The sequence below is a fragment of the Castor canadensis genome, chromosome 11, assembly GCF_047511655.1.
Source record: "Castor canadensis chromosome 11, mCasCan1.hap1v2, whole genome shotgun sequence".
Taxonomy (NCBI): domain Eukaryota; kingdom Metazoa; phylum Chordata; class Mammalia; order Rodentia; family Castoridae; genus Castor; species Castor canadensis.
This window is the reverse complement of record NC_133396.1, coordinates 49,600,667-49,626,769: the sequence shown is the minus strand read 5'-3', so window position 1 is coordinate 49,626,769 and position 26,103 is coordinate 49,600,667. Positions and strand designations below refer to the sequence as shown.

Below are 26,103 nucleotides of genomic sequence, written 5' to 3'. Positions count from 1 at the left end.
TGGGCTACTCAGTGAGACTTAGTCTCAAACCACCACCACCAATTCCCCAAAAAAGACATCAATACAGCCAAGGGATAGAATGCTACCTAATGATAAAAAGTAATGACCTATCAATCCCCACAATGCATATGGCTAAGTAAAAGTAGCCAGCCTAAAGGATACACACTGTATATTAGAATTTTTAAAATTTATTATTTTTTTTGGTGGTACTGGGTTTGAACTCAAAGCCTTGTGCTTGCTAGGCAGGAACTCTATCTACCACTTGACCTACTCCACCAACTGTATGTTAGAATTTGTGAATATGCATCTGGAATGTCTCCAAAGACTCTGTGTTGAAAGCTTGGTCCCCACTTGATGGTGCTATCAGGAAGTGACAGAAACTCTTAACAGGTGGGGCCTAAGTGAGAGGAAGTAGGCCAGTGGGGGCATACCTTCAAAGGGTATAATTTGTCCTTGGCCCCTAGTTTGTACTCTGCTTCCTAGCCGACATGAGGTAAGACGCTTTGCTCCACCATGTGCCCTGCTTCACCCCAGCCAGAGAAACAACGAACCAAGTGACTATTAGACCAAATAAATCTTTTTTCCTTTTAGATTGTTTTTCTCAGGTGTTTTGTTGTAACATGAGAAAGCTGATTAACTGTAGGAACCCAATTATAGGACATTCTGGAAAAGGAAAAACCAAAGATCCAAAGCCAGTCAACAGATCAGTGGTTGCCAGGGCTTACGGAGGGTTGAGTAGGTGAACCATAGAGGATTTTTTTCATGGTAGTGAAAGTGCTCTATATAGGACTGTAGGGGTGAATGCATCTCAAAATTCACTGAACATGGGGTGGGGGTGTTGCTCACTGGAAGAGTAATTGCCTCACATGCTCAAGGCCCTGGGTTCATTCACAGACTGGAAAAAAAAAATCCACTATACAGCACAAAGAACAAACCTTCATGCCTGAAAATTTTAAGTAAATGATGACGTGATCAGAGGATGGAATGTAGGTTATGACAGAAGAATCTGGTATTATATAGACAAGAGGCCACAACCTCACTGAAAGAGGTGGGAGAGAGGCACCTAAGTAACTTGGAAATGAGAAGGTAGAACACTAAAAGCAAAGGAACCAGGCCCAAGCACTGCACTCTGGATGGCCCAGTAGGGTCCCCTTGAGGCAGAACAGTAAGTAAATGGACTATGTATGATGGGATCCATGTTTCCCTCTGTTGGACTGAAGTTACAGATAATAAGGGGGGGGAAGGCTATAATGACCAGTGTAGTACAGAGACCCTGCATTGAGGAAAACCACAAATGCTCAGGATGTATAGAATTCAGCACTGTACTGTAGATGAATCAAGCGATTCATTTTTTTCCAAAACACTGCCCAACTCCACTAAAGACATGCTTTCTTTCCACATATCTAAAATTTTCACTTTATCACTTAAATTAAGCACATTAACAAAAGTGCCTTGTGGGTACCATGTGCTTTTCGGAAGGTGTATCTTTACAAAATTAAGAGCAGATCACACAACTTAAAACAAAACCAATAATAACGTAGGACTGACTGAGCTTCTCCACATCCACTAAGCTATGTAATACATATGAGCATTATTTAAAACTTTTGATATTTTCATTTGATTTTGACAGTGCTTGGTCAAAACCACAAGTAACAAATTAGCAAGGAAGGCAGAGTGACTGTACTAAGTTAGAGTTGGAGACATCAATATGTTGTCACTTAATATGATCACAAAAGGATATATACTGAAATAATTATAGATGTATGTATACATGATTAGAATGCACAGGCCTAGCTAGCTCCATCTAGAAAGAGGGACACGAAGCTACAATACCCAGTAGTCATGAGCACATCAATGCTCAGTTCTTGGTTTCCAGTTCTAGTCTCCAAAAAAAAAGAATCAGGGATCTTTGAGGAAACAGCAGAGTCTAAGGTTGGAGCAGAAAATATACAAGACAAGCATGTAGCCTGTACATCTTGCAGTACCACAAAGTAAGCAAGTGCTCAGAAACAACAAACAAAAACTATATGGAGCTACTCTGGAGGCTAAGGCAGGAGGATCTCTTGAGCCCAGGAGTTCAAGGTTAGCTTGGGCAACATAGCAAAACCCAATCTCTCTCTCTCTTTTTTTTTTTTTTTTGCGGTACTGGGGTTTGAACTCAGAGCCTCACGCTTGATAGGCAGGCGCTTTACCACCTGAGTCACTCCACCAACCCTAAGACCCAGTCTCAAAAACAAAAACAACAACAAAAAAGGATTAAAAAACCCAAACAAAACCCATGTGGATATGTCAAAGGGACACAACACAGAAGCTAAGTAAATGCTCCCAGTGGATAAAGCTAAAACAATTATAGCAGCAAAATAAGTAAAATAGTACTGGATCATAACCCAAAGTAAAAAACAAACACCTACAGGTCAGTATGACTGACTAAATACAGGAATTGGTAAGAATGGGCAAATCTTCAATTTATGTGGCTATTCTGCCCAAGGGGAGGCACAGAACTACTGCCCCACATAGCACGACCTGTGCAGAGTGACCTTCCAAAGACAGTACGCAGGAAAAGTGAGTCACTCTGCAGCAAAGAAACCTGACAGAGGCAACATTAGCCACATGGCCAACCTCACCACCCACAGTGGTAAGACATGGTGACAGTATCATCCTTGACATAAGGCAACAAGAAGAGCACTAGACTCCTGTGGTCTTCCCTCAAACACCACAACCCCACAACTCCAGTAGAACCACAAGAAAAATTAGACAAACCCAAACTGAGGGACATCCTACCAAATGTCTGACCATTATTCCTCGAAACTGCCAAGGATATCAAAAACAGATTTTGAGAAACTGTCCCTGTCTAGAGAAACCCGAGAAGACATGGATATGTATAACTGAACCTTGGGGCTGAATAAGGACATCAGGTGAAAACCAACAAGATTTGAATAAAGAATGGATGTCTACGGCCATACCACCCTGAACGCGCCCGATCTCGTCTGAATAAAGAATGGAGTGTAGTTCACAATAATGTACCAATGTCAGTTGTTAGTTGTGTCAAATGTACTGTAATTAAAGATGTTAACTGGAAAAACTGGAAGACGTAGGTGACAACTCTGTACTATCTTTGTGGCTTTTCTTTAAATCTAAAACCATCCTTTAAAAGTTTGTTAACTTGCATAGAAGTAAATGCACACAAATGAGTGTAAGTAAAACCGGAGACACATAAGTAAGATGGGCAGGCTGCATTAAGGATGGAGTGGATCAATGGCAGTATCCTGGTAGTGATTTTGTTAACAGTCCTGCAAGATGTTACCACTGGGAGAAGTTGGCAGAAAGTACACATATGGGATCACTTGTTTGTCACACCAGCATAATTTACGATTAAAAAAGAAAAGTGAGCTGGGCATGGTGGCACATACCTGTAATCTCAACTCTTGGGAGACTGAAGCAGAACGCTTGAGCCCAGTAATTCCAAACCAGCCATAGGCCAAAACTGTGAGACCTTTTCTTTTCTCACAAAAAAAAATGAAAGGAAAAGGGAAGGGGGGGTTGTTACATTTTTCAATCTTTTATTTGGAATGCCCTATCCAATGTTTTGCTGCAATGATTTGAAAAATAAATAAAGCAAAACATTAATTTCTCAAAGTTTGAAAATGAAAAAGGCCCACTTAAAAGAGGGCATGGAAAAATGAGCTAGAATAAAATGATAATTAATGAAAGACAGGAGTACTCTCAGCAGTGTTTTCATCACCATCCAAACCTCTGGTTGAGCCAAGGAAGACTGAGTCACCAGTGGAATATTGACATAGGTGGACTTCACGTCTCAGATCCTGTGTGCTACAAGTCACTCCAGTATTTCATCTGCGTAACCCAGTAACAGCAGAACTGTTAAGTCCCCCAAAATGATTTCTGGCCAACAGTTCAAATACAAGAGATTCGTTCATCTTTGAATAAAGGATGGCAGACTTCAGAATGGAAACAGAACTGGCCATAAAGAATGAGTGGTCCAGAAACCTAAAATTAGTGATCTCTAGGTATCTTCAGAGAACTGGTTCCAGGACCCCACTCAGATAGCAAACTCCTAGGATGCTCAAGTCTCTTATTTAAAAAAAGGCAAATCCATCACCTCTAGATGACTTGTACCTAATACAATGCCAAGGCTATGGAAGTAGGAATTGTAGTGTGCTGTTTAGGGAATGGCAAGGAAAAAAATCTGTATATGCTCAGTACAGACACAATCTTTTTTTCTTATAGTTTCAACTTGTGGCTGGTTGAATGTGAAACCTGCAGATTAGGAGGATGGAGTGTAAATTTTTTTCTAAAACATCTGGCAAAGTACCAATGACTTAAGATTAATAACCCAAGACTTTTTTTTTTCTTTTTGCAGTACTGGGAACTCAACTCAGGACCTCTGACTGACTAGGCAAATGCTCTACCAACTTAAGGCATGTCCCCAGTCCTTCTTGGTTTTAGTTTTCAGATAGGGTCTTGTGCTTTTGTTCAGACTGGTCTTGAAAGGTGATCCTCTTACATCTTTCTCCCAAGTAACTGGGAATACAGGAATGAGCCACCATGCCCTGTTTGTTTTTGATAGGATCTTACTACCTTTTTGCCTGGCCTGGCCTCTAACCATGATCTCCTTCTTTCTCTACTCCCAAGTAACTGAGATTACAGATATATACCACCACTCCCAGCACCCAAGACCATTTTTCACTTGAAATGATTTCCCTTTCCCCACTACAATGGTAGGGCTATCCTACACCTCTAAAAAAAAAACCCACCTGACTGCCACTGTCTCAAGCAGTGTCCACAGGCTGAAAGCTACTATCATACCTGTAAAGACACAAATGGAAGCTAAGCAAACTATCTTAAACTCTAATGCTTTATATTTGAGTTTTGCCACCTGCCTTAGCTTCTGATAGTTCCTACCCATGAAGCTGTGCTCTCCAGATATACCTCATTTGATGTCTTACTGAAAATTTTTCTTTCTTTAACCTGATCATCAAGTTCAGTTTAAGTTCTGTTTTATATGGCCAATTTCAATGTCAAGTCCTCAAGGCTGAAACTCAGGGGAAATCTGTAAATTCCTTCAAGTAGTTCAGAGTAACAATGGACTGAGAGAGAGCAGGAGGTCCCCCCAGGAGAAGACACTAGTCCCCCTTCTCCAAAGAGTGTGCAGCCTTTTTTTTTTTTGTATACTAGGGCTTGAACTCAGGACCTTATGCTTGCTAGGCAGGTGCTCTGCCACTTGAGCCACTATTCTAGTCCTGTTTCTGTGCTGGGTTTTTTCAAGATACGGTCTTTTGAACAATGTGTCCGGGCTGTCTTTGAACAGTGATCCTCCTGATCTCTGCCTCCCAATAACTAGGATTATAGACATGAACCACCAGCACCGGGCTCTCATTTCTTTAGTACAGGTATTAAAAGACTACAAACACAGAAACAGTAAAAAATTCATACCTTAAGTAAGGTAAGAATTCTGCATCATTTTCCCTTCAGCCTCTCAGCTATGTTGCACAGGTAGTTCTTCTCCCTCTAGCCCTTTTCTCAAACCAAACACTTTACCTAAGAATTTTTATACTGAGGGTTAATTTAGGTCTTTGGAAACCTTCCTTCAGGTTACCACCCAAATTAAACTAGACTTGACAACAGTCCAGAATTGCCAATAGTGTGTTTGACAATACTTCTTCCCTTGTGGTCAAGTGTATTTGCTGAAAGTATTTAATGTACTACAGCTGCAGAAAGAGATGCGTATTTTAAAGACAAGTTTCCAAAAAAAAAAAAAAAAAGACATAAAGACAAGCTTCCATAAAACTTCAAGTGTCAAAAAAGAAAGAAATTATTATGTAAAAAAACATTACTGCCAGGCATCGGTGGCTCACACCTGTAATCCTAGCTACTAAGGAGGCAGAGATCAGGAGGATCGAGGTTTGAAGCCACCACGGGGGCATAATAGTTCAGGAGACCCTATCTCAAAAAAACCTATCACAAAAAAAAAAAAAAAAACCTATCACAAAAAAGGGCTGGTGGAGTAGCTCAAGGCATAGGCCCCAAGTTCAAACCCCAGTACTGCCAAAAAAAATAAAAATAAAAAATTGTTTCCCAAATTGTCAATCTTTACATAGAAAAGCATTAATAGAAATTTGTTACATTTAAGACACACCAGAAGTGCAGTGTTAATACTAGGTAGTAATGCCTGAGAACATTTTTACATCCAGCAGTACAAGAGTCTAACTGTAATTCAGGTCCAATTTAGGGAGAAAGTAATCAAATCTGATCATTTTTCTCATTCTCTATCAAAAAGGAGGATCAAAGGTTGGATACAGCCAAAAATACCCAACACAAAAAAGGGCTGGGGGAGTGGCTCAGTGATGCCCTGGAGTTAAAAAAATTTGGATATGAAGCCATAATCCACCTCTCCTGAGATCAGAAAATTTGTCACTCTTGATCACACAAGAATATATTTCTGTAGTGAAATTGTAGCTGAGACGTCTAGAGGGCTTTACACTCTACCATTTGAGCCAAGCTCCCCGCTCTTCTTGCTCTGGTTATTTTGCAGATAGGGTCTCCCTTTATACCCAGGCTGGATAAAAGGAACATACCACCATACCCAGCTTTTTCTCCACTGAGATGGGGATCTCAAGAGCTGTTTTTGCCAGGGCTGGTCTAGAACTGTGATCCTTCAGGTTTCAGTCTCCCAAGTAGCTTGGGATGGACAGGGATGACCTACCAGGTCAGCTGAGATGTCAACTTTAAAAGTACCTTTGCTTGTTTACAAAGATTACAATTTAGGCTGGGGGTGTGGCTCAGTGGTTGAACAACTGCCTAGTATTCAGGAGGCCCTGGGTTCAATCCCCAACACCCCCCTCACACACACAAAAAATCCCTTCAATTTAGGTGGGCACCTGTGGCTCACAACTATGATCCTAGCTACTGAGGAGATAGAGATCAGGAGGATTGAGGTTTGAAGCCAAAAAAACACAAAACTTCAAGTTTTAGTATGTTAATTCCTACTGCAAAATCAAGTATGTCCTGAAAGTATAGATCTGAGTCCTATGTAATGTGACAAACACTTATCATTCACTATTAATCACCAAAGTTAAGCTATTTTCAAACCAACTCTTCCTTACCTGGGCCACCAGAGTGTGCTACAAATGCAGTTACAAAGGACATGAAGATATAGACTAAAATGACTCCCCCAAAGTAGAGGAAACCAGATTCAGAGTTCATCATTAGTATATTCCAAAAGACAGTGCAATAGCTGACAGCACAGATTGGAGAGAAATATTTATCATAACCACTTGCTTGAATTTTTGCTAGAGAATAATAAAGATGTGGCTAAACAGCTTTCAAACTAAGAATCTGAAATCAGAAATTAGAAGATTAACCTGAGTAATATAATAGCAATGGGAGGGGGGCAGATTCCTTTAGAAGATTAGGCAAAGTTGAGAATGGTCAAAACCTGTTTTGTTAAAAAATCATCAGGAAGGGGACAGCACCGGTGGATCACACCTGTAATCCTAGCTATTCAGGAGGCAGAGATCAGGGTAGAGGAGTTTAGAGAAAGGGGAAAGGAAGGGATTCACCACATAATCCCATGAGGAAATGAATCTTACACACATCACATCTCAATCCAGAAATAAACAACAAAGCAGCGAAAAGATCATATGTGGCTTTTTCTTTTTTTTTCAGTACTGGGGTTTGAATTCAGGCTACATACCTTGAGCCACTCCACCAGCCCTTTTTTTTGTGATGGGTTTTATTGGGCTAGGGTCTCGAGAACTATTATGCCCCTGCTGGCTTCGAACCTCGATCCTCCTGATCTCTGCCTCCTGAGTAGCTAGGATTACAGGCGTAAGCTACCAGCGCCTGGCGAAATCTGGCAATTTTTAAGGATACACAATTCCATTACCAAGACTCACTCTGAACGTAATAGGTATTTGTTTCCTCTGATTACAGTTCATCCTAAAAGACAACAATCCCTAGCATTATTACTGATAAAAAAAAAAAAAAAGAAAAGAAAGAAAATTAGCACAACATGGCCTACTACCCAACCGGATGATAGTTTTCCCACTAAGAAACACTCCTCAAAGGTGGAAAACTGCTAACAACCAACTCCCATTTTCGGACTTCACCTGCAAAGTCGTGTTAAATCGTAAAAAACAAAGCTGATCCAGATGAAAGGAAATAATATTTTTAAATTTCCAAATCACTAACAAGCCTAATTGCTGGGACGTTACCAATAACTGAAAGCCATATACACGGAGTTACTTCTGCAGCGGCTTCGGATGTATTACCTTCTAAAGTCTCACTGCAGAAGGCACAAACCCCACCTTCCCACTGGCCTAACCTCTCCTTTTAAACAGCCTCCTCAGTAGCTACAACACAAGCACGCAGTGGTGGTTGGTGAACCTCTCCACTGCTACTGGACTCGCTGGCTTCCACCTGCACGCCCCGCCCCACCTCGATCCATTGCAAATCTGAACCGGGGAACCGGCAGCCATCGCCGTGACTTTCCCTGCAGGCCCTGGGGACACTCTGCCCAGCAACACTTGGGCACGTTAACGACCCCAGACCCGGGCGGAGGCATTGTGTTCTCTGCAGGGAACCGCGCCCCGGCCTTCACGGATGGTCACTCCGGTGCAATGGGGGCCTCAAGACCGTGGCAGAGTAGACCACCGCCGGCCCTGAAGTGTCTTCCTCCAATGGACTTTTTTTCTCGGTTGCCCCATTTCCCCAGCCCTGAAGGAGCCTCGCGCTGGTACGCCGGAGACACTCTCCCTCCCTGCCCTACCGTTCTAGGTTTCTAACTCAACCCCACCTCCTACATTTGCACTCGCCCTCCCAAACCCCGCCCCGCGCCCAAAGCCCAAGGGGGAGGAGACGGCGGGGGGAAGGGAAAGAATGACCCTCCCCCTGCAGTCCTCCCCTCCCCCCTCAGCCCCCGACCCCCGGGACGGCTCGACGCTGCGGAAGAAGGATATCCTGGGGCAAGCCAGATCGCAGAGCTGGCGTGGGCCGCACCTTGCGCTTGCGGGCCTCGGCTGTGCCGCTCCACACGAAGCACTGGTAGATGGCCCGCAAGTTCTGCTTCCAGTTGTCCACCTTGAAGCTGCCCAGGTGCGAGCAGCCCGATGGTGCCACTGCCAGCTCGGCGTCCATGGCCTCGCCCTCCGGCTCCGGCCGGGAGACCATGGAGGGCAAGGCGCGGCCGCGCGCGGGGGCCGGCGGCGAGGGGGGCGAAGACGACGCCAGCGCGGCGGGAGCTGTGCGGACGGCGCGCCCGGCCGGCCCTGGCACGGGCGCCGAGAACAAAGCGCGGCAGCCGCGGCGCGGGAGGACAAAGACAGCACTACAAATGCCAAGGGAGGCGGTGGCAAAGCAGGCACCGCCTCCGAGCTGCGGCCGTCGTCGACCGCTCGCGCTGCGCTCTCTCGGTTCGCAGAGGGCGACGCTGGGCGGGGCCCTGTGGCAGCGGACGGAGATTACGTCACCCCTGGCCGACAGCGCAGTGCGCAGACTCTGGCCGTGCTAGGCCCCGCCCCCTAGGTCCCCCTCCTAGTGTGCTGGTAGGCTCGCGGGAGTGGAGCCCACAAAGGCCCGCCTCTGCGTCTATGCTATTGGTTGCCTTCCAGCCTGCGGAACTTGAGGTCGTTTTCATGGGCTGATAGTACAGTCCATCTGGTTCAGAGCCGCCTCCAGGGACGTTAGTTAATAGACCTTACGGGTCTCCAACAGAGAATTGAGGAGGCGGGGGCGTGGTGGGGATTGGGTAAAGTGGGGTGTCCGTCAGGGCACTGAACTGGTTTGCACCGGCCTGAGCTCTGCCGCAAAGAGGCGGGGCCCTCGGCTGGGGAGGAGCGGTTCCTGAGCCTGCGCTTTCCTGCCTGGGTCCCGCTTGTCTGATTCATTGGTTAATGTTGACAACCCGAGTCCCTCATTTGGGCCTTTCTGCAGGGCTCTGCCATGCTCGTAGCCGGTGTGGGTTACCATAGTGCGGTAACTGTGGATTGGAACCGGCAGCCACCTGCTCCACGCTACTTCAAAGTCGCAGTCTGGGGATCCCCCCACCCCGGATCCTGCAGGCCACTGACGTCCAACCCTGTCTATCCAGTTGAAAAAGGATGAGAACTGCATATCGAATTCTAAGTTTTTAGTAGTTACATTTTTGTAAAACAACAAAAAGGGAAGATTCATTTTAATAAGCTAGCTTATCATTCAATAAAGTCAGAATATCATTTAAACATGTAATATTGTAAAATCGTTAGTGAAGCCGGGCACTGGTAATTCATTTCTGTAATCCTAGCTGCTTGGAAAGCTGAGGTTGGGAGGATTATGGTTGGAGGCCAGCTGAGGCAAATAGTTCATGCAGGAGACCCCCAGCGCCAAAACAGCCAGAGCAAAATGGACTGGAGGTGTGGTTCAAGCAGTAGAGCGCCTGCTTTGCAAGCTTGAAGCCCTGAATTCAAACCTCATTCTCATCCCCCAGAAAAGAAAAAAAATCGTTTTTCATGAAATATTTTACAAGTTTTGCGTTAAGTCTTTGACATCTGGTATTTGGCACTTAGGACACATCTAATTTGTACTAGCAAGCAACGTTTCAAGTGTCTACTATGTTAGACAGCATAGACCTAATTAATGCAGTCAGCCCTCCTGTCTGAGGTATTGCATCTATGCATTCAACCAACCCAGGAAAGAAAATATTTGCAAAAAAAAAAATTGTGTCTGTACTGAAAATGTACAGAATCTTCCTTGTCATTATTGCCTAAACAGTACAGTGTTACAGCTATCTACATAATCTTTCCATTGTACTATGTAATACAAGTAGCATAGAGATGATTTAAAATATACAGAAGAGTCAGTGGTGTTCTGCGCCTGTACTTGCAGCAACTTTGGGAGGCTGAGGCAGAAGGGTCACTCAAGCCCACAGGTACAAGACCAGCCCAGGTGATATGCAAATACTATACCATTTTATATTAGAGGCTGAGAATTTTGGTATCTGAGGGAGGTTCTAGAACCAATCCCCATTAGATACTGAAGGATGACTCTGTAAATGACTGACCAGGGCATATTGTGAAAAGAGCTTTAAAGCCAGTGCAGGCACTGTCTTGGAGAACTAAAATATCTGGGGGAGCTTCTTGGATGAGGTGTGGTGCCTTTCATCTGTACTCATCCTGCTGCTACCTACGGTACGGCATTCCTCACAGTTCAGAGAAAATAGCACGTGCTGTTCAGAGCTGTCACCAGTTGAAAAATAAAGACTGTGATCCCATGGTTCATAAAGCTACATAATTTAACGAGTTGAAAACTGGAAAAAAGCATTTGTTGGGCTGGCAGAGTGGCTCAAGTGGTAGAGCCCCTGCCTAGCAAGCATGAGGCCCTAAGTTCAAACCCCAATGCGATTAGAAATATCTTTAAAATATTGGGGTGTCACGAAAAAGATAACACTACTCAGAAGTCAATAAGCAAGGCAAAGTTTACTTCTGCAGAAGGATGCACACCAGAAAGTCTGGGAAGCAAGAATGCTGGGCAGAAAATCTGCAGGATTTTATTCTGATGCCATGCTGTCCCTCTCCTGCCCTGGATTGGGCAGGTTTTGGGCTCACGGTCTATGTGGTTGGCTAATTAGAAAGGGGCCAGGTTGGGATGGGGCTTTGAGAACAAAGAAGTTTAAAAGTTCAGAAAAGCAATAACTGCTTTTGGTTATCAGCTCCAGAACCAGGGCATCTAGCAAAATTCTTGCCCCAGCCCAGCTGAGGATAAAAACCCTTTGTTCTGAATAGAAACTTTTATCGTATTAAGCTGAATCCATGAGACGAGTATATAGGAAGCAAGTTAGTAAGGTGGTTATTGCTGATTAAATTCTTTGACAGAAAAGACCTGACCTAAGCTGATTCTTACAGTACCACCAAAAAAAATTAAAAGTTAGGGAAAAGCATTTGTGCTGAGGTTAAACTGCCAAGCACTCAGAGCCTTTGGGTTTGCAATCCCCTCTGCCTAAAGTGCTTCCACAGCACCACTGTATCCCACAGCATATGCTCCTACCGTCCTCCCAGACTTTATCAGAAACCCCTTTTTAGAAAGGCCTCCCCCTGCTAGCCTATTGAAAATGACAACCTCTGTTCCATAATTCTCCACCTCCTTACCCTGCTTTATTTTTCTCCAAAGAGTTTATCACTATCTGAAATAGTGTATGTTTACTTGTTTATTTTTTTTCTATCTCTTCTGTCATTAGCATGAAAGAAAATCCATGATAAAAATGATATTTATGTATTTTATCTATTAGTCCAGGGCCCAGAACAGTAATGGCAACAAGTATTCAAAAGTACCTGCTGAATTAATTAACTAGGTAATTAACACCAAACACATGTGTATAGGAAAATCTAATCAGACCATTCCTAGAATAAAATATGGTTAAGGCAAGGTGTGTTTGAGAAAGGACTATCAGGTTACTAAAAATGAAATTAGCTGAGTGCTGGTGGCTCACATCTAGCTACTCAGGAAGCAGAGATCAGGAGGACCACAGTTCAAAGCCAGCCCATGCAAATAGTTTGTGAGACTCTATCTTGAAAAAACCCATCACAAAAAAAGGCTGGAGGAGAGGCTCAAGGGGTAGGCCCTCAGTTCAAACCCCAGTACTGCCAAAAAAAAAAAAAAAAGTGAAATCATATGTTAGAAATATCTTTAAGATATTGGGAGACACTACTCAATAGGCAAAGCAAAATTTACTTCTGCAGAAGGGTGCATACCGGGTGGGAAGTCCAAAGGGGTTTTATCTGATGCCATGCTGTCCCTCTCCTGCCCCTGGATTGGGCAGGTTTTGGGCTCACAGTCTATGCAGTTGGCATAGAAAGGGGCCACATTAGGAGGGGGCTTTGGGAACAAAGAAGTTTAAAAGTTCAGAGAAGCAATAACACGTTTTGGTTATCAGCTCTGGAACAAGGGCACCTAGTAGAATTCTTGCTCTGGCCCAGATGAGGATTACAACCCTTTGTTCTTAATAGCAACTTTTATCACATTAAACAGAGTCCATAAAATGGCCATATGGAAAGCGAGTAAGTGTGACTACCATTTGTAACAGCAGTGATTACTGATTAAATCCTTTGACAGAAAAGACCCAACCTAAGTTGATTTTCACACCATAGTCAATAAACCAGGAATTAAAAATTATATGTGAATGTAGTTCAATGGTTGAATGCTCACCTAGCATGTGCAAGGCCCTGGGTTTGATCCCCAGCAACACACAAAATAAAAATTATATTACTCTACTCTATAAATATTGTGTGTGAGGCCAGGCATGGTTGTACCTACATGAAATCCCAGCACTAAGGAAGCCAAGGCAGGAGGATTGAGAGTAGTGAGCCTGAGCTACATAGCCCTGATATTAATGGCTTACAAATACGATTTGGCTTAAGTATGTGTACTTAACATTCATATTCTAATATTGGTCAGTAGCATTTTTTTAGTCAATAGGTCATCTAAACCAGAAGAATGTCTATGCTCTCATCAGGATCTCAAGGCAATAGACAAATGGACAATGGACAAATAGTTTGCAAGACCCCATTTCCAAAATAACCAGAGCAAAATGTACTAGAGATGTAGCTCAAGTGGTAGAGCGCCTGCATTGCAAGTGTGAAGCCCTGAGTTCAAACCCCGGTCCCACACACATAAAAAAATAATGTCTATGTTCTCTATTTGAATTAACAAATATTGACTTAAAATGCTCTGTAATCAGAACAGCTTTACTTATTAAAAAAATCAAAACTACAGAATATACCCTTGAGAAGCAAACTCTAGCAGAAATATGCACAGTGCTGTGGAATGCAGCATTTTTTCTAATGGGAAAAAAAAATGGGACCAACCTAAATGATGATTAATTAGAGAATGGTTGAATAATCCATGGACTAGCCATTCAAGAATCAAGTAGAGGACTGGTGGAGTGGCTCAAGTAGTAGAATGCCTGCCTAGCAAGCATGAGGCCCTGAGTTCAAACCCTAGTACTGCCAAAAGAAAAAAGAATCGAACAGTAAGTAGAACAAACAGTTATGGTTCATTCCCAGAAAAACTATATTGGAGTTTAATTTCCCTTGTGAGATATTAAGAGGGTGGAAACTTAATCTGATTATAGTGTTTAGAGGTGAAGCCTGTGAAAAATGGTTAAGGTTAGATGAGGTTAGCAGTGTGGAGTCCCCATGACTGAACCAGTGGCTTTATAAGAAGAGGGAGGGAGACCAGAACAGATAGGCAGATTCTATGTCTCTCACTATGTGATACCTTGAGTCATCTCAGGATTCTGCCAGTGTGGCAGGAAGGCAGGGAGAGGGAAGAGAGATTAATGAGTGCTGCAGTAAGACAAAGGAAAACCAGAGTTGGGGAATGTTACCTGAAGACCAGAGGAGGGTCACCTCGCCCCAGAGGTTAGAGCGGCCAATGAAATGACACGTGATTATGTATGGGACAAGCTGTACCTCCCATTTCTGTAACCTGCTCTAAATCGTATATAAGGAAAGCCCCCTTTGTTCTCGGGGCTCACTCTTTGGACATGAGTCCCCTGAGTTGCTGTTGGCTTGCTTAATAAACTTGCTTTCCAAAAGCTTTGGCGCGGGCTGGTGGAGTGGCTCAAGTAGTAGAGTACCTGCCCAGCAAGAGTGAGGCCCTGAGTTCAAACCCCAGTCCTGCCAAAAATAAAATAACCAAAAGCTTTGGCGCCCTCTCAGTCTCTGGCTGAGCCCTCCTGCAACACCAGCAGGAAGGCCTTCACTAGATCTAGTTCCTTGGCCTTAGAAATATGAGACAAAATAAACCTTTTTTCTTTATAGCTTACCCAAGCTCTAGTATGGCATTATTAGCAAAAGAAAATGGACTAAGAGACAAGTATTAATGTGAATAGTCACAAGTAAGTAAAACAAATTAGAAAATTATATATAATATGCTGACATTTATGGGAAAATAATACTGTATTCTATGAAGGGAGAAGTAAATTTAGCTTAACCTATAATGTGTTTTTTTCTTACAAGAATTAATCATACATTATTTTATACTTAAAAAAATCCCTAAAAAGTGCTGGTGGAATGGCTCAAGTGGTAAGAGTGCTTTCCTAGCCAAAAAAAAAAAAATCCCTAAAATTCTGTGGTGGCTCAGGCCTGTAATTCTAGCTACTCAGGAGGTAGAGATTTACAGGATCGAGGTTCAAAGCCAGCCCAAGGTGTAGGCCCTGAGTTCAAACCCCAGTACTGCAGAAAAAGAAGGAAAGAAAGAAACTAAAACCCCATAGAAACAAAACTTGTTCAAGGTCACACATTCACATTCTTCTGCAAAATAACAGGTGGGGCCCAAAAGTTCCATTTATGCATCTATTCATCTACCCAAAAATCAAGTCAGGAGAAATTGCAGTTCTGGCTCCATCATGTACAATCTGTGTAACCTTGGGCAGACTGTCTAACTTCTTAGTCCTTTTACTTATCTGTTAAAATTGGAGTAATAGTAGCTCAGCGCTTTTTAAAGGGTTGTGGCAAGGGACAAATGAGATAATCCATATGAAGCTCCTAGCAAGTGTCTGCTCTTTACTAAGGGTTCAAGGAACATTAGCAATTATGGATCTGGCACTTGCTGGATATTGAGATGATTAAGACAGTTTCCTACTTCAAAAATCCCACAATAAGCCAGGTGCCAGTGGCTCACACCTGTAATCCTAGCTAGTTTGGAGGGTGAGCTAGGATGGAGGTTTGAAGCCAGCCTGGGGAAATAGTTTGAGAGACCCCCATCTCCAAAATAACCAGAGCAAAATGGACTAGCAGCGTGGCTCAAGCAGTAGAATGCCTGCCTTTGAGCACCTGCTTTGCAAGCTCAAAGCCCTAAATTCAAACCCCAGTACTACAAAAAAAAAAAAAAAAATCCACAATGTAATGGGATTAGCAATAATGTTGTGGTGTGTTAGCTCACTTCGGACTGCAGTAGTAGAAAAACCTGAGACTGCATAATTTATAAAGAACAGATTTATTTCTTATTTTTCTGGATGCTGGGAAGTCCAATGTCAAGGATCTTGCATCTGGTGAGGCCCTCTAGTTGAGTCATCTCATGGAGGAAGGCAGAAGGTGGAAGATAAGAAAGCATGAAAGAAAGAGAGAAAGAAAGGATGTTGAACTCATCATTTTATCAGGAATTCGATCCAAGATTATTAACCCACTATCATGATCTCAATATTAACCCACACATGAGGGCAGACCACTCAAGACCTAATCACCTCTTAAAGACCCCGCCTCCCCACACTGCTGCATTGGAGGTTAAGTTTCCTACACATGAACTCTGGAGACACATGAAACCACGTATTTAACCTTGGCATCAGGTAATCATAGTGATGTGAAATTGCAGTAATTTGGGGAAAACCCAGGTAATATCAAGATGCTCTAAGATACCTCCAGCTCCAACACTGCCCAGACAGTCATGGTGGACACAACCTAAAAACATTTTCTGTACCTTACTTAAGTGTAGAGGGATGGGTAGGAGTTGGCCAGTTTTTGTGGGTTTTTTTCATGGTACTGGGGTTTGAACTCAGGGCCTCATGTTTGCTAGACAAGCACGCTACCGTTTGAGCTACTCCACCAGTCCAGTGTTTAAAAATAAGTGACATGATGGGGGATTTGTCTCCTATCATCCATGGGACTAATACGGCCTAAAGTTGTTATTTTGTATATTTATCTGTTATTTCAAAAATGTTTTTCTTCTAATTTAATAGAATTTAAAACACCCATGAAGAAAAAGAGTTAAAAAAAAAAAGACAAGAAAAGCAAACAAAACAAAACAAAACAAAAAACAGTAGCAAAAAACACATGAAATTATGTTTCCAAGATGGCCAAAAAATCATTGTAGGCCAATCCTCTCTCATACAACAGCTGTAGATTCTGGAAATAATACAAAAGCAAATACTGGTAGGCCTTGGAGAGAAAACCAAAGCAGGTAGAGTTAGGGATAGAAGATCCTTGGAAGGGGGAACCTGCACAAAGGCAGTAACCTGGCTTTTATGTGTTATAGGCTGAGGACAGGTCACACTTGGTAGAATCTAGAAAGAGAGGTGGAAACTGATAGAAAACCCACAGTCTTTCTGGACTGAATGCAGAGAAGAGAGTATTGGACAATCAAAGCCACTGAAAAGTGAGGAGAGAGTCAGAGACGGGGAGCTCTAGTACATGTATGACTCCAAATATCTAGCTGACTACCAAACCACATGTGAGGAACAAAAACCAAACTAGAACAAAAAAGAAATGAGCAGAGATTTAAGCCACTGTCAAAAATTTAAATATTAAGTGAATTGTCTTCTAAAAAATAACTGTCTTTAAAGGTATATAAAAATGTATTAATAATGTCCTCAATATAGTCCAGGATCATCTCACCTAAGATAATACAGTCAAAAGTAACCAACCCTCTGGGTGCCATTGGCTCACACCTATAATCCTAGCTACTCCACAAGCACAGATCGGGAACATCACGGTTCAAAGCCAGGCTAGCAAATAGTTCGTGAGACCCTATCTAGAAAATATTCATCACAAAAAAGGGCTGGTGGAGTGGCTCAAAGTGGTAAAGTGCCTGCCTAGCAAATGTGAGGCCCTGAGTTCAAACCATAGTACTGCCAAAAAAAAAAAAGTAACCATAAAATGTATAAGATGTTGAAATTGGCATATGAGTATTTCAAAGTGGCTGTGGCAGATGTGCTCAGTGAGGGAAAGGAAAAGATACTTGAGATGAATGAAAAGACTCATATCTTCTCATGTCTCCTTTTTGGTACTTGGATACACGTTAGAACTTTGGTGGTGTCTTACAGGTCTCGAGGCTCTGCTTTTTATTTTCTTCTGATTAGATAATTTCAATTGATCTATACTTATTCACTGACTCTTCCCTATGTCATTTCCATTCTGTGTCTAAACCTATTGGAAACCTTTTTAATTGCAGACACTTAGATTTCTTTATTTTATTTTAAAAAACTGTTTTTGTGGTACTAGGTTTTGAACTCAGGGCCCACACCTTGAGCCACTCCACCGGCCCCTTTTTGTGATGGATTTTTTTCTAGATAGGGTCTCACAGACTACTTGCACAAACTACTCACAAACCTCAAGTCTCCTAGGATTACGGGTGTGAGTCACCAGTGCCCTACTGCGGATGCTTATATTTCATTTCCAGGACTTCCATTTGGTTCTTGCATAGTTTTTTTTTTTTAACACTTTTTTTGTTGGTACTGGGGTTTGAACTCAAGATCTCACCATTGTTAGGCAGGCGCTCTACCACTTGAGCCACTCTGCCAGCCCTTGCGTAGTTTTTGTTTTACTGCTATTTCCAGTCTTTGCATTTGGTCATTTAGAAGTTGTCCCATACATGGATGGGACTATTTATCTTACTTTATTTAAAATTACATGTGACTATTTAAAGCAAAAATATAATATTGTCTTGAAATGCTCATTATATACACAGAGAGAGTTAATCCATATGCTAACTATCAAGCAAAATCCAAGAAGGAGGTATAAATGATCTTATTAGGTTATAAGCTTTCCATATTTTATATGAAGTGATACAATATTAAATTTAAACTATAAGAAGAAAAGATTATAATCCCTAGTACAGCCACTAAAATGATGCAAAAAAAAATCAATGGATAAATTGAAATAGAATTTGAAGAATATTTAAATAATCCAAGATAATGTAGGAAAGGGAGAAAAGAAGAAAAATCAGAGGGAAGTAACAAAAATCAAATAATAAAATAGCAGATTCACTACAAACATTAATAATTCCACTCAGTATGACTTCCATCCATGATAGAGTAACAGGATAGATTTTTTCCTCCCACCACAGGCAACAACAACCAAAAACTGATAAAACATAAGAAACAATGGATTTCAAACACTGGAAAACAGGAAGTGCAGAGCAGTGATCCCTGACAGAAAGGAAACAAGACAAGCCAGTGGCTCCATGGCACGGTGCCTGGAAGGAGTTTGCAGCCTCCAGATTAGGAACAGGAGCCCAGAGTGGGGCACTTGGGACTTCACAGTTTTAGCACTGACAGTGCTGGCCCTGGGACCCCCTCAGTCCTGCATAAATCCGGAAGGCTGGCCACTCCAGCAGCTAGACACTAATACTTCCCATGTGTGGAGACCATAGGGAGGTAACAGACTGTAGGGAGGCTAGAATTCACAGGATAAGTGACCAGAATAGAGAGCTGCACAGCAGAGCATTCTAGAAGTCTGCTGCTGCACTGATTCCCCTGGCCTTTAGCTTACTGGTCAACGTAGGCATTCGAGTAAACTACCTGAGGCTGGGGAATGGCTGCCAGAAAAGATCAGGCAAAACTGTTCCTGGAGCTCAGGTAGGGCTTGATAAGAGTCAGGGTGTAGAAACCCCATCATACACTAGAATGTACTCAGTAAGGGTAGTAGGAACTTGGTAGTAGGGGGCGAAGTAGCCCTAGAATAAGAAGGGTGTTCTGGTCACTCCTCACAAAGCACAGAATCATGAAAGGATCAAACTGCTTCCTGTGACCTAACTGATCCAAAACAAAACCCTCCAAACACTTAAGCAATACAGAAAAGGGGCTCTGAGGGGTGGAGCACTAAACAAGGGAAAATTTTCAATATCTGGAATCTAATAAAAAAAAACCAAGCATGCAAATTAAATAGGAAAACATACCAATCATGAAGAGAAAACTGAGTCAGTAGAAACAGACCCCCAAATGAAGCGAGAATATGAAAGTGACTACTATAAATATATTGCATATGTTCAGAAAGCCAGAGGGAAGATTGAACATGTTAAATGAACACAGCTGAGGTCAAGTTCATACAGCCTGATATAATCTGAGTCTCAGTGGGAGCAGGGGACTAGATTCACATACCAGGTTGCTCCCAAACATACTCAGAAGTTTTCCAGGAACCGAATCAAGGGTCACCTTTTTAATTTCAACTAATTAAAGCTAAATAAAATTAAACATTCAGGCTAGTCACACTAGCTAAATCTCAAGTGAGCAAAACATGTGTTCATTTTTGTGGCACTTATGCTAAAACTGGAACAGTATGGAGAAGATTGCATTGTGCCTGTGCAAGGATAACATGCAAAAAGAAAGAAAAAAATATAGCAAAAGTGGCTAGTGACTATGGTTACCAGACATGGCAGAGAAAATTCTGGTCATTTTGGCAGGGAGCTGCAGAGTCCTTTGAAAAACAGGAGGGACAGATAATATGCACAGATAATTCAATAATACAGGTAATACAATCCAGGGAAAGGGCCATGTGGTCACTCCCTCGTGAAGCTATAGAGTTACTGACATAATAACCATGACCAGTGTTCGGCTCAGTCCATCAGATCCCTGTTGGTGGTGTGAGAATCAACTTAAGTTAGGTCTTTTCTGTCAAAGGAGTTAATGTAAAACTATCATTGTGCAGATGCCAACTAACCTCCCTGAACTGCTGCCTACATGCTTTGTGAAACATTGCTTGACCTTGCGAGGTTCTTGTGGTCAAAGAGCTGTTTTTCTCTCTTTCTTTTTTTTTGCTGTACTGGGGCTTAAACTCAGGGCCTACACCTTGAGCCACTCCACCAGGCCTTTTGTGTGATGGAATTTTTTTGAGCGTGTCTTGCAAACTATTTGCCCGAGCTGGTTTTGAACCATGATCCCCCTAATCTCTACCTCTTGAGTAGCTAGGATTACAGGTGTGGACCCTGGCTAAAGAGCTGTTTTTCTTAAATGAGTAAGTTCCTGTTATCGCGAGGTTCCTAATTGTGAACTGCTTGATGAGTAAAATGTCAGCCTCCCATCCTCTATCTTCAGGGGACCTTGAGAAATCATTTTCTCATGAGCTATAAAAATGTCACTGCTTTGGAAAGCTAGCCAATCAGGAAGACTGTGAACCCAGGCCCGTCCATTAGGGGAGGAGCAGAGATAAAAACTGAGCTGACTCCTCACTCAGTGTGTTCTGCCTATTAGACTATAGTCTGTGGCTGCACCCTTCTGTAGAAGTAAAACTTTTCTTTTTGCCTTGCTGCATGACTCCTGAGTGTTTTTTTTATCACTGTTGGGGAGCAGCATTTCTAACAGTGGTAGGGACTAACCACAGCAACAGACTGACCAGGCATGCAGGGTACAGTGGCTGCCTGGGACTCCAGTTTTGGGGAAATCATCCCCAAACAGGCTGAGGCTTCCTTTCCCCTGTCAAAACTTTCTCTTCCAGTTAAATTTCCTTTTTACATTACACATAGTCTGCTAGGCTGCCGAGTCCCATAGCAACACAGTCGGAAGCCTGGAGGAAATGGATTGTTTTCCACCAAAACAGATGGCTGTGAAGTCTCTGTAGCACCTCTTTGCAATGCAGTGTCAATTCGTTCATGATAAGACCCATGGCCGGGCATGGTGGCTCACACCTGTAATCCTAGCTCTGAGGAGGCAGAGATCAGGAGGATCTCGGTTCAAAGCCAGTCTGGGGCAAATAATTTGTGAGACCCTATCTCAAAAAAAAAAAAAAAAAAACCTTCACAAAAAAAGGGCTGGTGGAGTGATTCAAGGTGTATGCCCCAAGTTAAAACCCTAGTACCACAAAAAACAAACAAAAGAGCCACAGATGTATGGACACTGAGCCAAACCACACCAATACTGCCACCACCACAGGTAATCCTGGCTTGTCTGTCTGTTGTGAACACCACTTACAACTGAGAGCCTAGAAGTCTGTCTGATAAGAACTGTCCCTTGCCACCATTCTGCAGCCTGAGCCACAGCTGGTCTCATCCCTTGCAGAACAAAGTCCCACTGTCCCTTATCTCCTGCCACCTCCCTTTGCCTGTTCCTAGCCCTTGCTTCCTCCCAAATGCTACTTACGGCCAGACCCGCTGAGGGAAGCTGCTGCACAATTTTTTTCTCAGCCAGCCAGTCTGCTTGTTAAACTTTTGGATATGAGCTACCTCTCGTGAGCCTCCTTTGTGTGTGGTGTGTGGCGTTTTCCTAACATTTTTGTGCTGAAACCCGGGACCAGGTGAGCTTCTGGCATTGATCTTGCTCTCCCAATCAGTAAATTCAGGCCCTCCCGATATACACTGCACTCCCAAGCCTACTTTGGCCACAAGGCAGACATCCCCTATATAGGGGTGCCTGAACGGGGGATTATACCAGCCTGCCAAAGCCACGTAGGTGGGAGGTGCCTTTCTTAAGCCTGGATAAACTTACTGGGATCTGAGCTGCTTTGCCGGGACCCCTGACCCCAGACTAGTGCTGCCATTGCCACTCTCACTCACAGGGAACCTCCTCCAGGCCAGTACGCTCCCATTACTCACCCACCACTGGTTGATTTCCTCGGTCCTCCCTTGATGAGTTCCCTCGCACTGCCACACCATGAGTTGTTGTTCTCTCTCTCTCTCTCTCTCTCTCTCTCTCTCTCTCTCTATATATATATATATATATATATATATATATATATATATATATCTCAGTTGGTCAAAATCCTAGTACTAGGTCCCAATTCACTCCCCCAGGAACCAGGTTCCTGGGGCATGGATGATCCTCTCAGTGAAGATGTTCCCTTGAGGTCCTCCACTCCTCTGTTTCATCCAGGAAAGCAATATCTTGGGAACACCCACTGTATTCTTCCTCAGACCGGGTCTCACCATGGGGACTGGACCTTCCAAAATTCCCTCAGACACTCCTCTGGGCTGTCTACTGGCCAACCTCAAGCCCTTATGACTCTCACCTGATCTCAAAGCCCAAAAACTAATTTTTCTTTCCAGTCAGACTTGGCCACAATACCAATTGGACAATGACTCAAAATGGCCACTTAATGGCCCTAACATTCTCAGGGATCTCTATAACTTCTGTGAATGCACTGGAAAGGGAAAGGAGATTCCCTATGTCCAGGCTTTCTCTTACTTCCACTCTAAACCTTCTCTCTGTACCCCTTGCCCCCCTGCTCAGGTCCTTCTGGCTACAAAGACCCCAACTACCCTCCCTGACTCCAATGCTTTCCCTTCTTTTGATCCTGCTGATGAGCCTCTGCCCTATCAGACATGGGCTGCCATTGTTCAACCATTGGCCCCTGCCCCTCCTTCCACCACTCCTTCTGCCGCTTCCCCTGACCCTCCCCCACCCCATCCTCCACTCCTCCCTCTGCTTCCCCTTGCCCCCGCCCTCCTACCAAGTCAGAACCACCAGATCCCCTGAGTCCCCCACACACTCGCTCTCATGGACCCCCCCCCCCAGCCAACCAGTTTCCCTCTACCCCCTCCAAGAGGTGACTGACGCCGAGGGTATCATGGGAGTTCATGTTCCCTTTTCTCTCACACACCTGTCTCAAATTGAAAAACGCCTTGGTTCCTTCACCACTAACCCTGACTCTTATATTAAAGAATTTCAATATTTGGCCCAATCTTATAGCCTCACCTGGCATGACATTTATATTATCTTCTCCTCAACCCTCCTCCCAGAGGAGAGACGAAGGGTCTGGGATGTAGCTAAGACACATGCAGATGAGATTCACTGCACCACCCCTGCACACCCCGTGGGAACATTGGCGGTTCCAGAGACAGAACCCCATTGGTACTATCAAACTAATGACACAACTTCCAGAGACCAGATGGTCAACTGCCTAGTGGCAGGGTTAAAGAGGGCTGCCCAAAAGGTGTTAATTTCGATAAACTCAGGGAAATTCAACAAGAGGAAAAAGAAAATCCAGCCAGTTTCTTGTCCCGACTCACAGAGGTGCTACGACACAATACCAAAGTTGATCCTGAAACACAAGATGGGACAATTATTCTTATGACTCATTTTATCTCGCAGTCAGCCCCAGATATAAGAAAAAAGTTAAAATGACTAGAAAATGGTCCTCAGACTCCACATGCTGAAATTCTAAATGTTGCTTTTAAGGTTTATAGTTACTGTGAGAAACAGCAAAGGGCTGATAAGGAGAGGAGAGATAAGACCAAATTCCAGATGTTGGCCCAAGCCCTTCGACAAAACCCCTCAGCAACCAACTCACAAGGCCAGGGAAAAATCCTGAACACCTCCAGGCCTTGAAGGACACTGGTCCTGTGCCTGTCCTAAGATACGCTGCCCACCAGGACCATGTCCTAAGTGCAAACAGGAGGGCCACTGGGCAAGGGACTGCCCCTCCACCTCTCAAGGTGGGGGCTCTAGACTCCCTCAATGTTACTCTTCCCTAACTGATTTTCTAGGACTGGCAACCATGGCAGAAGACTGACAGAACCCAGGACTCCCAGGCCTAATGACCATAACTTCACAGGAACCCAGGGTAATGGCCATCATTGATGGTAGGCCTATCTGTTTCCTCATAGACACCGGCACTGCTTTTTCTGCCTTGCCAGAGTTCTGGGGACTTACCAAGCCTTCTTCAACCTCCATAGTTGGGGTGGAGGGAACTCCTACCCAGCCCTTAATGACCTTTCCCTTAACTTGCATACTGGGAGACACCCTCTTTACCCATTCCTTCCTAGTGCTACCTAATTGTCCCACTCCACTCTTAGGTAGAGACATTTTAACAAAGTTTCAGGCCACCCTCACCTTACATCCATCCCCACAAAAGCCACGACCCATCAACCCCTCCTCTCCATCCTCACAGTCCCTCCTCACCATCATAAGTGCCTTGCTTCCACAAGCTTCTCCCAACTCCTTGCCCTTACCAGCAACATTGGTGGACCCCATTGTACGGGATCTCAAAAACCCCTCTGTTGCTTCTCATCATGAGCCAGTTGTCATTACTCTCAAAGATCCTTCTACTTTCCCAAATCAATCTCAACATCACATCTCTCCAATCCACCTACAGGGTCTAAAGCCTATTATGTCGGAGCTTCTCGCTAAGGGCCTGTTTCGCCCGACACACTCTCCCTACAACACTCCTATTCCACCTGTAAAAAAGCCCAATGGGTCTTACCGGTTGGTACAGGATCTCTGCTTGATCAATGCAGTGGTGACTCATATACACTTGATGATGCCCAACCCCTACACTCTCCTGTCTCTCATCCCCAGTACCACCACCCATTTCACAGTCCTGGACCTAAAGGATGCTTTCTTCACTATCCCAGTCCACCCACGGTCCCAAAACTTCTTTGCCTTCACCTGGACTGATCCAGATTCTCATACTTCCCAACAATTGACCTGGACTGTTTTGCCTCAGGGGTTCCGGGACAGTCCCCACCTCTTTGGCCAAGCTCTGGCTAGGGACCTCCTTACCATCCATCTCTCCCCAAGTAAACTCCTCCAGTATGTAGATGATCTCCTGCTCTGCAGCCCCTCACTTGAGGATAGCCAACAACACACTGCCCTCCTGCTTAATTTTCTGGGAAAAAAGGGATACCAGGTGTCCTCTAACAAGGCTCAACTGTCTCTCACCCAGGTGACTTACCTGGGCCTATCTATCTCCCCTACTCATAAGGCTATCACCCTAGATCATAAGGCCTCGTTAGCCTCTCTCCCTGTCCCCACCACCAAGGCTAAAATTCTCTCCTTTCTCGACCTGGCAGGCTACCTCAGAGCCTGGATACCCAAATTCAGTCTAATGGCCAAACCTCTATATGAGGCATCCAAGGGCCCCATCAAAGTGTTTGCCCTAGGAGTTTTAGGACACAACATAGGGCCCTCCTTTGCTCCAGTAACATACCTCTCTAAAAGTTAGACTCCACAATCAGAGGGTGGGCCCCATGCCTTAAGGCCCTAGTGGCTGCCTCTTTCCTAATTCAAGAAAGTAAAAAGCTTAACTTTGGGTCCCCCCTTACTGTTTTCTCCCCCCATAGCTTCTTGGAACTCCTCACATGTAAGGGTCTTTACTCTATGCCTCCCTCCAGTATCTTATCCCTCCAGGTGGCTTTGGTCAAGGATACAGTCCTAACTTTCAGCTCATGTCTCTCAACTTAATCCAGCCACTCTTCTTCCTCTCTCTTCAACACCCCTAGTTCACTCCTGCCCCAAGATTCTTGAGGAGCTCCTCCCCTGTGCAGACCACATTCAGGAAGGCACCTTTTCTCAGGCTGACTACACTTGGTTCATTGATGGCAGCTCCTTCATTCACAATGGACAGCTAAGAGCTGGATACGCCATCCTGTCTGATTCTGCCATCATTGAGACATGCCCTTTCCCTTTGG

The 26,103-nt window shown here is 43.9% G+C and overlaps 1 protein-coding gene and 1 non-coding gene across 2 annotated transcripts in view; one reads left to right on the top strand and one right to left on the bottom strand.

The window, feature by feature from the left end:
• Positions 1-9,284, bottom strand: part of Usp22 (ubiquitin specific peptidase 22) — a 47,719-nt gene extending 38,435 nt beyond the window's left edge. Inside the window, exon 1 of the mRNA XM_020172435.2 lies at positions 9,016-9,284. Within this exon, the coding sequence (XP_020028024.1) occupies positions 9,016-9,186 (171 nt within the window). The 5' untranslated portion in view covers positions 9,187-9,284. The remainder of the gene's footprint in view (positions 1-9,015) is intronic.
• Positions 9,285-20,002: 10,718 nt separating this feature from the next.
• Positions 20,003-20,109, top strand: LOC141414369 (U6 spliceosomal RNA). The gene has a single exon (XR_012439416.1). It is a non-coding gene; the product is annotated as a U6 spliceosomal RNA (small nuclear RNA).
• Positions 20,110-26,103: the final 5,994 nt, after the last annotated feature.